Raw genomic sequence first — 16,208 nt, forward strand, 5'->3', positions numbered from 1 at the left:
GCTTATATTATAATTAGATTATGGCTCCTTGCGCCATTCATGATTACACTTCATATTTCCCCCCCAAAACAATATCGTATTTAAGTTGCTTTTATTGCTATTTCATTTAAGCGCGGGTGCTGCATCCCTGGCATCCTCTCACCTGAGTTGAGGCTGACCTCCTTGATGGTCCCGGAGCTCAGGTAGTCCTCCTTGCAGACGAACTTGTTCTCGTCGATGACGTAGAGCTCCTCGCCGGTGGAGAGCTGCTTGTGGCACACCATGCAGGTGAAGCAGTTCAGGTGGAACACCTTGCTGCGAGCCTTGCGGACCAGGTCGCTGGGCGAGATGCCCTGCAGGCAGCCCGCGCACTTGGTGCCGAAGCGCCTGCAACAAGGGAGACGCACAGAGGATGCTTTTCTTTTAAATTAGTTTTTGCATCGCCGTTTGTTTGTTAGTTTGCAAGGCAAGAGTGTGCAAAAAACATGAAAGCGTTTTTTTTTTGGTTGCAAAAGTTCGCAGAGGAGTGGGGGCGTGGGTCAAGGCAGAAAACATCGATTGTTGATGCAGACCCGGAGAACCCCGTGCATTGCGTAAATGCATGAATAAAAAAACATATCTGTTAGCAACTCCATGTGTAACCCTGCCCCGTATATTTTGTGTTCTGGGTAGGTGATACAATTATTTATATTTTGCCTCGTTGTTTATGCACAAAATTGCATTCCCCCCTCCGCCATAAAAACGTTTGTGGGCACACGAATATTCTGCTATAATTATGTTATACTTTCAATTAGTTATTCTTTGTTTTAATATATGTTATGCGCCTTACAGTGAAATATATCATCCTACAGGCCCCAAAATGTAAGGTGTATACAAAATAGGTGTATTTTGCAATAATAATAATAATAATAATAATAATAATAATAATAATAATAACAATAATAACAATAATGCACAATCAGGCCAGATTTGCATGATTTTGTATGAGACTGCGAGTGACAATAAGGCGAAACACATTAGTGACAATCAGCACATTGTAGCGGAGGATATGTGACAGGATTAGGCAGAGTGGGAGCATCTTAGCGTGGAAATCTTCTCTTAATCCATATTCACTCGGCTTAAAAGACGTGCGTGGGAGGACTCGGCCCAAATTGTGTTCACCTGACAGCGTTTATTAAAAAAAGAGAAGTAAAAGAAAAGAAAACGAAATGTTTCGGGCCTGCTGCAGGGTCACCTGAATTGGGGGGCTGGTGGTGGTTGGGGGGGGGGGGGTAGTCTCCCCTCCCTATTGTTTTAACACTAATATGGGCCTGCTATCGCTCCACGGTCGCCCCTTTCACATGCACACGCACACGCCGAGAACTCCCCGCAAGTCCACTTACACAACAAATGGACACATTAGCGTGATTACTCTAATGGGCCGCTCATTTCAATCCGGTACCAATCCATGATGGGGCCGCGGTGGCGCTCACAATGGGCCGGGGTGAGCCTTTAGGGGTGTAAAAAAAAAAGAAAAAAAAGATGATGAGGCACTGAAGGTGTCTCCCTTTTGCAGGACATTTTGGAGCGGATGCTTCGCCGTTCGTTGAGAATACACAAAGCGAGCAAATGAGGAAATGGGAGGCAAGAGTGTGCAGCATGGCAACGGATGATTCCAAGCTAGACATTGTGTGGCGTTCGGTACCTGAAGAAGTCCATTTTGCAATAGAGCTTGCCGTCCCTGGAGAAGCACTTCTCGGTTAGTTTGCAGCTGCACTCGCAGCACTGCACGCACTTGGCGTGCCAGGCCCGGTCCAGCACGTTGAGGAGGAACCGGTCCAAGATGGGCCGCTCGCAGCCGGCACAGTGGACCATCATGTCTCCGGCAGGACGCAGGACGCCGAGGGCCGCCGAGCTTCCCGCGCGGGCTGCGCTGCTCGGAGGGACGCGGAACAACGTCTTGGATCCGTGAGGGTGGTGGTGGTGGTGGTTGGGCTGTCGGCTGAGAAGAGGAGCGAAGAAGTCCTGGCTGGTCCTCAATCGGCTCGGTTCTTCTCGTCTCCTGCCTGCGCGGGTCCACAATCCAGTGGTGGTGGGGGGGTCTATCGGGTGTGCAGTCCCTGCGTGCACGGCCCGGACATGTCACGAACACCCAAACATCATCCACAAATTCTCATCATGCTTCACCCGAGTGAAGCTTTTTTTTTTTTTTTTTTAAGGGGGGAGTGGGGTTTGGGGGGGTGTGTTCCACGCGTGTCCTGCGGTCTCGTGCACCTTCGCGTCACTGTGGCGGCTTGTCATGAAGGTGTGGGCACCCCTCCACCTCGGCACCTCACCATCACCCACTTACCAGCCCCGCGCAAGCTCATTGGCTGAGGCGCGCCTTAATTCCCTCGCTGGAGGAGCCAATCAGAGCGCGGCCGGGTTGTTATGGTTACGGCGCGCTCCACTCTCCCAGCACATCAGCTGAGCAGAGCTGAACTATGATGCCCACCTTTGCACCGGGAGTTTTTTTTAGTGCAACGTCAGAATCCCGGGAGAGTGCAAAAAACAAAACAAAAACACAACAAAAAAGAGAGTAAAAGGTTGGGAAATACCAGTACTGGCAAACACATGAATGATAATGTGCGAGTGGGAGGAGCCCAACAAGGACTAATGCAACACCAACATTACATTACACAGTGGAGGTGGTGGTGTTGGGGGGGGGGGGTCCTTTCTCATGCATGCACAAAGCTATTTGCAGGGAAATGCAATGGATTAGCTGCAGCTCATCAATAGGGAGAGCCCCGAAGAGGACAACCTCAATATTTACCAAGAGAGGCCTTGCTGTGTTGGCTTGCACTTAAGCAAACACGCAGCTCACACTTTTTTTCCCCTCCTCTCCTTTGCACCTTCATGACTCTCCTTTGAGCTGCTGTGAAATGTGGGCTCACTTCAACAAACACAAAATAATGAGCGGAATAAACGAGGAGGAAAAAGGGGCGGGGAGGGAGGTGTCACGTCATTCAACACTCATTTAGTGGGGAGTTAATTGCAGGGTTTCATCTCAACTCAACAATTTCAGGTCTATTAGCTGATGATACAGTTGAAATTCAACTTGAGACCACTTGCTTGGTCAGAGGAGTCCAAAGTGCGGGCCGGGGGCCGTTTATGGGCCGCCACTTGCAGCACATTGTTTAAATTAAAAAAAAAAAGGAGGAAAATGTGAAATGTCGATTCTAATAATTAGGGGTGTTCTAAGATCTTGTGAGATTAAAACGTGACAATATTTCCTGTTCAGAAAAAATTGTCTCGTGGGCACCAGGCCTGGGACGACAGTAATAAAATAATGAATCACACAATAAATGAAAATAAACTGGATAATTTTGCCGGCCTCAATATCCTGCCATGTGCATGCGTGCCCGTTTCCCTCGTCTCAGGCAGGAAGAGGATTCACTGTGCATTGGTTTCACCACCTTGGTGCATCTGTTCCACAGAGCAACGGCATGAGCAGAGTGAGCCTTTTTGTCGGTCATACAGTCTCTTTGTCTCGGTGGGTGGAGGCGGGGCCGCTAGCATAAACAAAGAGTGCAGAAGAATGTAGCCTCGTTAGGAGCAATGCAAGCTAACGTGGGAGAAATGCGATATACTGTCGTCAATTTTGTTATATTTTTTCTCGTCTCGCCTAAAATCTCGTCTCGGAAACACTATCCCGTGTAGCGTCTCATCTCAGGAACAGTGTTTCGTGACACCCCCCCCTCATAAAAATAATAATAATAACAATATGCTTTCACAAAAGACAAAAAATATCAAAATGGCCCCTGAATTCTTTGACTTCTCCTTATGCAGACCTTGCTGGAAAAGGTTTGGACACCCCCGTCGTAGATTAGGTTGAGCTTAAAGGGCAAAAACAGCAAGAATATTGTGTGGACTGCTGTTCAAATATTGGAGGGAAATGTGCAACAAATACTTTCTGCTTTCATTTCCATGCAACCCATGCAGCTGAAAAAAAGACACATCAGAGCTGAAATGCTGCTCGGAAGTATTTTGTAATTAAAATACAAACTTAATCTGACAAAACAGAGGCAGCGATTCAATAAAAATCATAATCAAGTTTTTTAGGGGATTCTACTTATGAAGGTGAATCGGTGTTCGGAAAAAAAATGCTAGTTTTTTGAGCGTTTTAATGTTAAAAGTGTGTGTGAATGCTGAGACACCAACAAAGCAACATAAACGGAGCACTGGGGCGTGTTCACATGACAATCAGCTCATAAAAACAGTCTGGTTCTGTTCTATTGATGATAACGTCATCAAGACCATCTCTGTTCATAATAGATCCGCAAAAGAAAAAAAAATGTTCAGAATTCACTGACAAAGCTCCAACATGCATGCCAGGCCACTAGTTGGCAACGTCACTTTGTAAAGCAGGGGCATCCAAAGTTTGCCCACCCGAGGGCCGGCGTACTGAAAATAGAATGTTGTAAAATAATGTTATATGGTGGTTCCCCAAGAAAATAATAGAAATCATATAAATTTGTTCCAGAGACCCCAAAATATTAACAAAAATGCATTTTTATAGAGACTGATTATAGTTTAAAATGCAGAGAACAACTATAAATAATGTTATACAGGGGTATTTTGGCTTTTGTTATCAATTTGTTCCAAAAGGTCTGAGAAAAAACAAAACGTACAAAAACCCAGGCAGTTTTCCCCCTTGAAAGTAAAAAATTAAAAAAATGTTGCAGAAACCCCAAAATATTAACGAGCAATACATTTTTATAGAGAATAATTATAGTTTTACATGCAGAATGCAGAAAACAATGCAAAAATAATGATAATGTTATACAGCGGTACCTCGGCTTTTGTTACCGAATCGTATAAAAACCGAGGCAATTTTTCCCTGAGAAAATAAATCACATTAGCAGTTCCAGAAGGCCTTAATACATTTTACAGAGAATAATTATAGTTTTACGTGCAGAAAACAATGCAAAATATTTACCACTGACAAACGCATGAAAGTTATTGCTGATGGGAACTTCCCGTACAAAAACTAAGTCAGTCGTGCTTCTCACCTTCTTTATTAACTTCCCGGCACTTCAAGCGTTCTTTGCCCCCCCGGCGGGTTATTGAGCAGCCACGCTCATCATAAAAAAAGTCAGCAACGCGTAGGGTGCTTTGTTTGGGCACTCGACTAACTAGTTTGTTCGGTGCAATATGAAATGTTCTGGGGTATGAAAACCGAGGTTTGACTGTATACATATTGTATTTAAAAACAAAGCTTTGTGTGGTTATTAGTTATTAGATAAATATCTTAGCTGATTGAATAAAATATCTATATAGACACTTTTTGCTTTATAGCCACCAAATTTCAACATTTAAGTTTCTTAAATGTTTGCATTTCTTGAGGCTCCCAACCACAGTTGGTGATGTAAGTGCACATTCTTCTCAGTTAAAAACACTGAAACGTCTGTGGCTGCATCACAGCATATCATAGCCACCCCCGTACGCCATGCAAACGTGCCCTTAAGTGTCTTCAGCAAGCCGACTGGCCACTTTCTCTTGAGTGGTTTCCTCTTGAAAAGCCAAATATGTTGTAACTGATATGTGTCTGGAGTGATGAAAACAAAAGGCAATCCATACAAGCAGGAAAAAAAATAAAAATGGATAGGATGACGGTGTGCTTGGTTTTCCCGCCAGTGTGAGTTGAAGCTGACTTTATGAGGCCTCTGCAAGGACAGGAATGACAACAGCTGGCAAAAAGGTGAAAAGAACTCTGGTTTGAATGTGGCTGCATCACTCACGTTCAGTGGCGGAAGAAGAAGAAGAAGAAGAAGAAGAAAAAGGCACCACTCTCCTGAGGCAGCACCTGTGCAGGCAGCAGAGGAGAGGAGGAGGAGGAGGGAGCTGTCCGTGGTACCAAAGGCAGCCTGCAACCAAGGACACCGCCGGGCTGCTTTTCAATGGCAACATTCTGACGCCGCTTGAATGGAAGCATTCTGTGCTGACTGAAAGCTCAGCTACGCCTCCCCCTCACCCCCCCAGCCAAAGTTCACCATGAGCCGTCTATGCCCTAAAACAAACAGAACAGACTTTTATGCTAGTTACTTCAAGGACACGCACACTCTTGTGTGAGGGAAGGAAACTTCAAGTTGGAACTGTCAGTCTGTCACGACGGCGCTGATGTACTTTAGCCGCCTGCGATCGATACAGGAGGCGATTAAAGTACTTCAAAGTAACATTTCAAAAGTGGGAAACGGACATAACGGCTAAGAGCACCTGTATTCCAGGAGAATATATTATAGCATCACCGGGAAACCTCTGGGTCACCTCCAATTTTCGCCACAGGAAATACTGGAAATACTGGAAAAATGGTAACTGTTACACATGTTTCAAAAGAAGCTAAGCTTTAGTGCTCTTAACAGCTACACAAGCGTTAAAAGAAGCTAACCGCTGTGAATGTAAGTTATTTTCTTCAGCCTTTCTTCTTTCTTTGGACCGCCTTGCTATTGGATATCGAGGACAGAGCCCAGAATGAAAGTACACAGATTCGAGCAGTTGCCGCTCCCCTCTAGAAAAAGAAACCTAAGCCTGTGCGCCCGGTAAGCAAAAGCCAAGTCGGTGTGAAAGTGACAGTCAAGCTGGTTTGAGTGTGAAAAATGCATCTATTGTGTGTCTCCCAGTCATTTTCCAGGAGTCATATCTTAAGTGTTGCGTAACTCTGATTGTGCTAGGTGAGTGTGCGTGTTTGTATCATGGAGGGCCACTATGAGAAGCTAATTGGAAAATGTAAAGACAACAAATGACAAAGACATAATGCAAAGGTGCGGTGATTTTTACCACTCATAGCTTTTACAAAAGTGTAAAAAGAAGATAACTAAAGCAATTTTGTTTTCATCAGGTTTTATTCCTTCTTTGGTCCGCCTTGCTATCGGAGAGCGAGGAAAGAGCCCAGAATGAAAGTACACAGTCTTTATGCGTAGCAGTTGCCTAGAAAATGTAAAGACCGCCAAGTGCTAAGATCCTCCCAGTCATCTTCCACGAGTCATATCTTAAGTGTTGCGCAACTGGGATTGTGCAAGGTGAGTGTATGTGTGTGTTTGCATCATGGAGGGCCTCTATGACAAGTCATTAGACTGAGCTATTAGACTGTAGAATAGCGAGCCAGTGCTAATTGGAACGCATGAAAACAACAAAACCGCAAATGACGTTCTTAACGGGAAGCACGTTGCTTCATTGTTAGCATCTTCTGCTACTTTTTCCTCTAATGAGTTTGAAATGTGCATTACCGCCACCTGCAGGCCACGCGGTGCAGGTTAGAATGAAAGAAAACAACAACAAAAATGCTGCACTGGATGGCCAGTTTGTGAGAAAGAGCCAAGCGACATATTCCAAATTCATCCCCCAATCTCACGCCGTGTCACCTGAGCGACCCCTTCCCCCAGCCCCCACCCTATACGCGGCAGCCATTCCACACATAGGTGCTATGGGCCCCCGACCATAAAGACGTGCACACCCGCACGCTCACGACCACCTTCAGGGCACCTCTTTGGCAGGGCCGCTCCCAAGGGAGAGGTTAGCATGATGGATGTCTGATTGGTAGCCCTCCCCCGGGGCCTCCCTCGCCGTCACCTCTCCGCGCTCTGAATTAAAAGGCCGTTTGTCTCCTCCGAGTCCTCAGCTGTAGAGCGCCGGCCTGCAATTTCACAGCACTCAGAGAGAGAGAGGGAGAGGGAGGGAGGCCATTACACGGGAGGTTGTCAGGGGAGCCATCAGAGCCCGGACACGCCTGAGGGACTCTCTCTTTCCCGCCTCCTCCCCGCTCACCTCCATCCCCACTGGAGGCGGCCGACCTCGCGGAAAACACATAAATATTCAAGGCCTGCCGCGCGGCCGTGCACGCGCGACGATACCTGCTCGCACAGCGCCACCTCGCTCTGCTGCTGCTGCTTCATTAACAATGAAATAAAGTTGAATACAAAGCAGCAGGACTCCCGGTCCTGTTGAGTCCAGGAGATGGCAATGTTGCTAAAGTGCCTGACTGACTTGGTCGGGAACATTTGTCACTAAGCTTGCTTTGCAAGGATCAGTTGGGATCCATTTGAATACGAATGGGCTGATTTGGAAAGTAGTTAGCCTCGACGGTCTGGAGATCCGGATTTGAATCCCTCCGGGTGCTCAGTCTTCCTCCCGGATCCCACAAACATGCATGTTAGGCTGACTGGAGACGAGTGTGAATGTATGCTTGTCTACATATCGTATTTCTGCGAGTGGCTGCCGACCAGTCCAGGACGTACCCTGCCTCTCACCTGAAGTCAGCTGGGATAGGCTCCAGCTCACCTTTCACCTTCATGAGGTCAAGCGGTGTAGAAGATGGATGGATGATTTGGAGTTTGTGCGTGTGTGGCCTCATCCAATCTGGATTACAGCAATTATAAGGGACTGGTTGCACTGGAACGTTAAAAAAAAAAAGAGTTTTGGCCACATGTTTACTGTTTTTGTGAGTGAAAAGGTGTCTTGGGGGCGCCATCAAGCGATAGGTGGGGTATCACAGGACATAAACAAACCAGCATCCGCACTCACATTCTCACCTATGCAGAGCTGGTGGCCCATTAGGCAATATAGGCAAATGCTAAGGGTGGCGCAACCTCCATGGGGTGGCAAAAAAATGGAGACAAAAAATATAATTATGTTAAAACTAGTTTAAAAAATTATATACAGTTAGTATGAATTCTTAAAATGAAAAGCTCATATTGATTTAAAGGAAAAGAGCACTTTTGGAATTATGCCCATCATCCACAAGCCTTATGTGAGACATGAACACACGTCTCTTTTCTGTGCGCTCTAAAGATAAATATTAAATATAAAAAAATATGGGACACACCTGTCCCACCTATCAAGCCTCCTGAAACAACCCCATGTACATAATGTGACCTGCATATTAACCAAGCTACAGCAACATTGTTATTATTGTTATTAACATTTTTTACGGCGAAGAACTACGTTACTGCCGTAGTGACACCTCATCACACCACACCAGCTAGCTACTAGCCGGCTAGCGACTAGCTTCACCACACACTCGCTCACAGTGCCTAAGGCCACGACCGAAAGGTAACGTTGCATATTGGAGCTGCCGCCACTGCTGCCGGAAGTTCCGCTAATGCTTGAAATGACCAAAATACGGCAAAATACTGTAAGTATTACACGTCATCATGAATGTGCCTGTTACTACATACTCACAGCATGGATATAAAACCTAGCTGGAGATTGGTGTTTTAATAGCGGGCCTCCTAGGTGGAATAGGTGTGTCTAATGTCTCATTACGTGCATTAATTAGCTAGCTCTTTTTAGCTGTTTATATGTCTTTAGAATGCAGAGAAAAGAGAAAGACGTGTTCATGTTGCACATAAGCATTGTAGATGATGGGCAGATTTCCAAAAAAAGTGCACTTTTCCTTTAAATGTAAAGCAATGCCCAATTGATCCATCTTCTATGCCGATTATCCTTACTATGGTCGCGGGCATGCTGGAGCCTATCCCAGCTGACTTCGGGCGAGAGGCGGGGTCCACCCTGGACTGGTCGCCAGTCAATCGCAGGGCTGCCCAATTTATATTACTACAAATAAATGATAAAGGACAAATAAGTCTAACATGTCAGGGAGATTGGTTGTGCTTTTAAGGCAGTGAGGTTACAAAAAAATTTTTTGGGGGGGGATAAATCTCTGGTGCATCTTTTTACTCTTTATTCTTACACTTTTGTGTCTCTGGGCCAAGGTATTCCAGGGAAAAATCCAAAAATCGGGAAGAATCTCAAGTCACATATATATTATGAATCATATATGATGATTTACCCCGACTGCACGGTGGCCTCGTGGTGCGTGCGTGCGTGCGTGCGTGCATGCATGCGTGCGTGTGTGTGTGTGTGTGTGTGTGTGTGTGTGTGGGTTTTCTCCGGGTACTCCGGTTTCCTCCCACATTAAAACAAACATGCATGTTAGGTTAATTGGCGAGTCTAAATTGTCCATAGGTATGAATGTGAGTGTGAATGGTTGTTTGTCCATATGTGCCCTGCCATTGGCTGGCCACCAGCCCAGGATGGACCCCGCCTCTCGCCCAAAGTCAGCTGGGATAGGCTCCAGCATGCCCGCGACCCTAATGAGGATAAGCTGATGATTTACCCCCATTGCTCAATCACTCACACACACACACGCACGCACGCACGCACGCCCCTTGATGATGCAGAGTGTGAACAGATAATTGGAGCTTTATTTAGCTGCAGGTGAGAAAGAGTCACAAGTTTCTGTTTAAAAGTCATCCGCAGGGAGATGAACCTGCCCCCAACACACACACACACACACACACGCACACGCACACACAGGTGGCACATGTGACATACAGGTGTCACCACTGGAGGCACTTACAGTATATCGACTGTACAGCTCAATCTGTGGAGCTCCGCCCCCTCCATGGAGGTCTAATGAGGTAGCTCACCTTCCACTATGTGGGCCAGCCTAATCAGGTAATGAATGGGGGGGGGGGAATGAGACTGTGTGTGTGGTGGTGGTGGTGGTGTGGGGGGGGCACCTTTGCCCTCACATACTCTATTAATCAGAGGAGGGTCACACGCCGACAACCTCCTCCCATCTGGCCGCTCTAATCGACGAGCACATGCAGGACGCCGAGGGAAGGCGCGAAGGAGGGCAGAGAATGGACAGGAGGAGGAGGAGGAGGAGTTAATGAGAGAGGGAGGGAGAGATGGCTAAAGGAGCAGAAAAGGAGAGGAAGGTGACAAAAAAAGGAGAAGGAGGAGAGGATCGATGACCGGCGAGGCAAGAAGGGAGGATAAAGAAGATGGGAGGGATGGAGGAGGAAGGAGAAAGGGAGTAGAGAGTGGATGACAGGAGTGGCAAGGAGGGGAGCAGAGAGGAGAAAAGGAAGGGTGGACGAAAGGAAAGAAGGATGGAGAGACAAAGAAAAAAGAGGAAGACGATGGAGGAGAAGACGGAGGTGAGTAAGATGTAGGGGTGAGGAAGAGAGAAAGGGAGGGAGCGAGGAGAGGAAAGTCAGGATGAGAACAAGATGAGAGGGTGAGGAGGAGGAGAGGGAGGAGACAAGAGGAGATAACAGAAATGAGGAAAAGGATGGATGACAGGAGAGGAGAGAAGGCAATGGGAGGGGGATGGAGGTGAGAGGAGAGAAAGATAGCGATAGGACAGAGGAGACAAAAGAAGAAAGGAGAGGAAAGAATGAAGGAGAGGAAGGCGGGTGCCTGGAGGGGCAAGGAGAGGAGGATACGCAGACGGAGGTGGGAAGGAAACGACAGAAGAGGAGCTGAGTGCAAGGGAGGATGGAGGTGACAAAATGAGTAGTTAGAGGAGGATGGGGGGGGGAGAGGAAAAGAAGGAGAAAGGAGAGGAGACAATAAGAAGGGGATGAGGTGAGAGGAGAGGGAGATAGAGATAGGCTAGAGGAGACGTAAGGAGAGGGGAGAATGAAGGAGAGGAGGATGGGCAGACGGACGAGGCAAGGAGACAAGAGAAGTAAGAAAAGGAGAGAGGAGGAGCTGAGTGCAAGGGAGGATGGAGGTGGCAAAATGAGGAAGGAGGAAAGGAGAGGAAGGTGACAAAGGAAGGAGGAGGAGGAGAGGATGGATGACTGGAGAGGCGGGGGGGGGGGAAGGAGACAAGAGAAGTAAGGAAAGGAGAGAAGAGCGAGGAGTCGTCAGGAGGTAAGGAAAGGAGAGAAGAGGAGCTGAGTGCAAGGGAGGATGGAGGCGAGGCAAGGTTAGAGGAGGCTAGGAAGGAGGAGGAAAGGAGTTCAATGTAAATAAATGGAGTACATTTCTTCACTCAATTCATTGAAGGTTTTTTTAATTTGTGAAGATAATGGATTTTTAAAAACCCATTTTAAAAACACTTCATACCTTTCGGCCATCTTGGTTTTCCTCAAGGGAGCTGGCGGCGGCTCAGCTGGATCAGGCGGGCCGGGGCTCGCCGTTGCGTGCAAATCTCTGAGAAGGAAGAAGAAGAAGAAGAAGGAAAGAAGAAAAAAGAGAAATGAATAATCTGAAGCACGTATGTGTTGTCAGCGGTCGTCATCCTCCTGGCTGGACGAGGCGGCGGCGGCCACTTGAATTAGCAGCGGAGGATTATGGGCCGAGAGCCTCATTAATCTGGCCAACAAACACGCGCCGCTGAGAATATTTGCACCCAGAAATGGAAAAGATTAAGTCCTATTTGGCCATGACTGGCAGACACCACCCCCACCCCCCAGCACGCTGCAAGAGGCTACTGTTAAATATTCATGGCGCTGGACGGGACGCTACGTGTTGATGCCTGAATGCACGCTGTACGCAGTATAGCTGGCCGCAAACACGCCTGCTTGTTGTCGTGTGCTTCACGTGTGCTCATTAGCTTGTTGGAGGAGAACTCCAACTCCTCCACAGCAGGGGTCCGCAACCTTTTTCCTTCTGAGAGCTACTTTGACATAAGAGCGACAGTGGAACCTCGCTTTTCGTTAGCAACTCCTTCCAAAAGATCAACTATTTTTCCCTGCGTGAAAGAATTCCAATCTAGTTAGAGACAATCACAAATATGATTTCTAGAGAATAATTGTAGTTTTACATGCAGCAAACAAAGCAAAATGATGATGAATGGTGACCCGATAGAACTTGTTGACGCGGACTTCCTGTACAGTGTTTCTCTCCGTGGCGTCACAAAAATATTAAAAAGTAGATATGAAAAAGTTATCGGTACCATATCAGTCTTGAGAAGCACATACAGGTATCGGTTTGAAAAAAAAAAATATATATATTGTCAAAAATGGGAGGGGTGTACTGACATATTTATATTAGCATTAGCACGCGCGTGCTTATTTCCTCGCTTCCAGGCCCGTTTGCATGCGACATGTTGCATGTTCCGTGCGTTATACGACAGCTTGCTGCAGGGCTGTCAAACTCTATTTCATTGAGGGCCACATGGCCGTTACGACTGCCCTCACTTGTAACGGTCAGTATATATGAATGGAAACATGAGTATAACCTCATCATATCGTTACAGTTGCCCGTGCATTAGATGATTATATTTCTACTAACAATGGATGGAGAACTTGCTTGGAAATGAGAAGTGAAGTGAGGATCTCATGGTGACAAGCAGACATTCAAGTACTTGTTTTTGAAAAATGCTTGGAATATGTTGCTGCATGATTGGATCATACTGACGTTTAGAAGAACCGCACGCAGTGCAATTTTTCTGCCAAAATGACACGTCAAATACATTTAGAAGGGTGTGGCGGGCCACATCTGGCCCCCGGGCCTTGTGTTGGACACCTGTGGCTTACTGTATACAAGGATCATAGTTAGAGAGTTGAATGCGATATTTGTAGCAAGTCTGAAGGACACGTCAAAGACAAACCTGCACCGTCTGCGCTTCTCAGCCGCGCTGGAAAAATCTCAGCGCTGCACTTTTCATAACGGAGGTGCTATTCTACATTTATGACAATTAAAAAAAAGCGGGCATGTGTGCCTGCATCGGCCCAGCGAGCCTAACGGGAGAATACAACGCCCCCTCCCCCGTAAAGGCTCAGCAAACACACCTGCTAGTCACACAGCACAAGTCTCAGCAGACTTGACAAAGCTATTGCAGCGCAGGTGCTACCGCTAATGTCCCCCACCCCCACTTTTCTGCAGGAGATCAATATGTTTGGAAGCAGACAAACAACCAGGCAGGCTTTACCCCCCCCCCCCCATCAAGCATGCAACAGACCACCGCTGGAGGCCCTGACGCACAAGAAGTCAACACTTGACGCTATCACGTACACCATCTACTGTACAGACAATGGAGGGGGGTTGGGGGTTGGGGGGGCCTAATGTCGCACAAGAGCCCAATGGGGTCAGCTTGCAGAGAGGCCGCCATAAAAGGAGTATCCAATGCGAGAGGACAGTGTAAAAATGAAGATGAAAAAAAAAATAACATAGTGCGGCTCGAGCGCGCAATGAAAAAGCGAGTAGGCTCAGGCCAAGGCAACATTTACATCAACGCTGACATAATCCTGAGTAAACAGCAGCATACAGACAGCACAAACACACGCCAGCCAGACTAAACCAACAAGACTACCTTGAGAGGGCCCCCCCTTCCTCCCCAAATCATCATCATTTACTTGCAAGCCCGCTTCTTCCCCACCGACTTCAGCGTACATTTATTCCAATATGTTCATCATACAATTGGCGTCTCATTTGGTGTCGGCACCGTTCACACGCAGCAGCGTCCCTCGCCACATCACGCTTCAAATTTAGCGGCTTCACTCGCACGGCATTTCAAAATACATGAATTAATGAGTCATCATTATGCATTTTCCAGCATAAAAATGACAAGACATTCAGAAAAAACACTGAAAAACACACGGATATGTAGTATTCTACGCTGCTCACTAGGTGTCAGTAACGTTACATTAGCCACCACAAGAAACTCCCCCAATGCTAACATGCCTCTTATTTTTCATCTACTATGAAGGAGTGTAAAGGTGACTATAGGGGTGTTATTTCATGTCTAGAGGTCTCTAATATTGCTAAAAAAACATTTACAAGGCCTTAAACAGGTTTTCTACGCTCTAACTACAAAAATATTCCGTTTATTAATACTGAATCCTACTAATTTGCTTATCACAATCGGGTGTGGAAACAATTAACCACCATAAACGAGGGATTACTGTTGTGTGAAAAGGGTTGTCGTGTCAGCGTTTATTGAGATATCATTTTTTTCGAGATTTTAAAGCACCATTGAAACTTATCAAAGAATATTATTTTAGCAGTGCATTTTAGTATTTATTATTGTAATTAATATTACATATTATATAACTTAATGAAAATTATTTAATTTCATAATATTAATAATAATAGTAAATTATATTACATCCAATTATTTGAATCTGAATTTGTGTGTTTGGTTCCAGACAGTATTTTGTAATATAACATTTATTTATTTTGCGTCCATACAGAGGAGGAATACTTTCACTATATTGATATTAGGAGGCATTGCTGAGTAAAATTTGAATATCTTTGAATGTCATTGTCACCAATCAAAACTATGCTCACCCTATGCTGGTATTCCTGATCACAAGAGCTTACGGTACACAAGCTAATACAGCGTTCATAAAGCTAGTGAGGACTTTGTCATGACTGATAAGAGCCAAGTAAGCTACACTATGTCATATGAACATTAGCGCTACGCGTTTTGCCATGTAGCGGTGCAAGTTGCACCGATATAAGAGTGTGTGCAAGACTTGGATGCATGCTGTACGGCGACATATGTAAACATCACAGCACATTAGCTCCCCATTGATCAGCTGACCTGAAACCTTAAATGAGGATAAATGAGGCGGGACGCTAAGCGCATCAGCGGGAGTGTTAAAAAAAAAAAAAAGTAGCGTGCTAACAATAGGAGCTCATCGTTCAGGACGACGGCACATGGTCAAAGTCGACGGATCTGGCATCAGTTTGCACGCCGGGCCAGAAGACGGCGGCGTAACAAGCGGCGGTTCCCAATTTACCGTTTGTGAAGTTAGCATGAGCGCTCCACATTTGGCCGTAAGCTGCGCCTTGCAAGCGTGTGTGTAAGACTTGGGTGCATGTTGCACGGCGACATATGTAAACATCAAGGCACATTAGCTCCCGAGTGATCAGCTGACCTGAAACCTTAAATGAGGATAAATGACGAAAGGGACGCCGACAGGATCGAACTGGTGCCCCTCCCTCCCTACCGCTGTCGAAAACATTGTGAGATTGCGTGTGTGTGACGGGAAGCAGCTGTGTGCAAATGTGTGTGTGCAGAATGTGCTAATACACGGTGTGTGTGTGTGTGTGTGTGTGTGTGTGTGTGTGTGGGTGCTGTACGTTTTCTGTGTGGCGGAGATAAGGGATCCCTATCTGCGGCATCGGGGGGGGCTTGAGATCCCGATGGGCGCGAGGAGAGAATGAGTTTTCCTGGCCACTCTGCATATTACAGGATTACACTGCACCTTTAGATACGCTCCAGCTGAGCCTATCTCCGCCTTCGGGCTACACACGCATGTAGATTATTGAAATACGCCGTCACACGGCGCAGGAATGGAAGTCACACCATTCCGAAATGAAACACACTCATGTAGATAACCGTGACAGGATTGGCTGCTTTGACATTGCTGGGAAAGAACAGCACCTTGCTCCAAAAGTGTAGCGCTAAGATGAGGGCGCTGCGAAAAGTCACTGGAGGGGGTGAGAGTCCTGCATCGGGTCGGGCA

At 46.5% G+C, this 16,208-nt stretch overlaps 1 protein-coding gene across 1 annotated transcript in view; it reads right to left on the reverse strand.

The window, feature by feature from the left end:
• Positions 1 to 2,190, reverse strand: part of lhx5 (LIM homeobox 5) — a 13,273-nt gene extending 11,083 nt beyond the window's left edge. Inside the window, exons 1-2 of the mRNA XM_054758115.1 lie at positions 1,664 to 2,190; positions 143 to 366 (exon numbers count right to left, since the gene is read on the reverse strand). Of these exons, the coding sequence (XP_054614090.1) occupies positions 143 to 366; positions 1,664 to 1,836 (397 nt within the window). The 5' untranslated portion in view covers positions 1,837 to 2,190. The remainder of the gene's footprint in view (positions 1 to 142; positions 367 to 1,663) is intronic.
• Between the last annotated feature and the right edge of the window lie 14,018 nt (positions 2,191 to 16,208).

The sequence above is a fragment of the Dunckerocampus dactyliophorus genome, chromosome 17 (genome assembly GCF_027744805.1).
Source record: "Dunckerocampus dactyliophorus isolate RoL2022-P2 chromosome 17, RoL_Ddac_1.1, whole genome shotgun sequence".
Lineage (NCBI taxonomy): Eukaryota > Metazoa > Chordata > Actinopteri > Syngnathiformes > Syngnathidae > Dunckerocampus > Dunckerocampus dactyliophorus.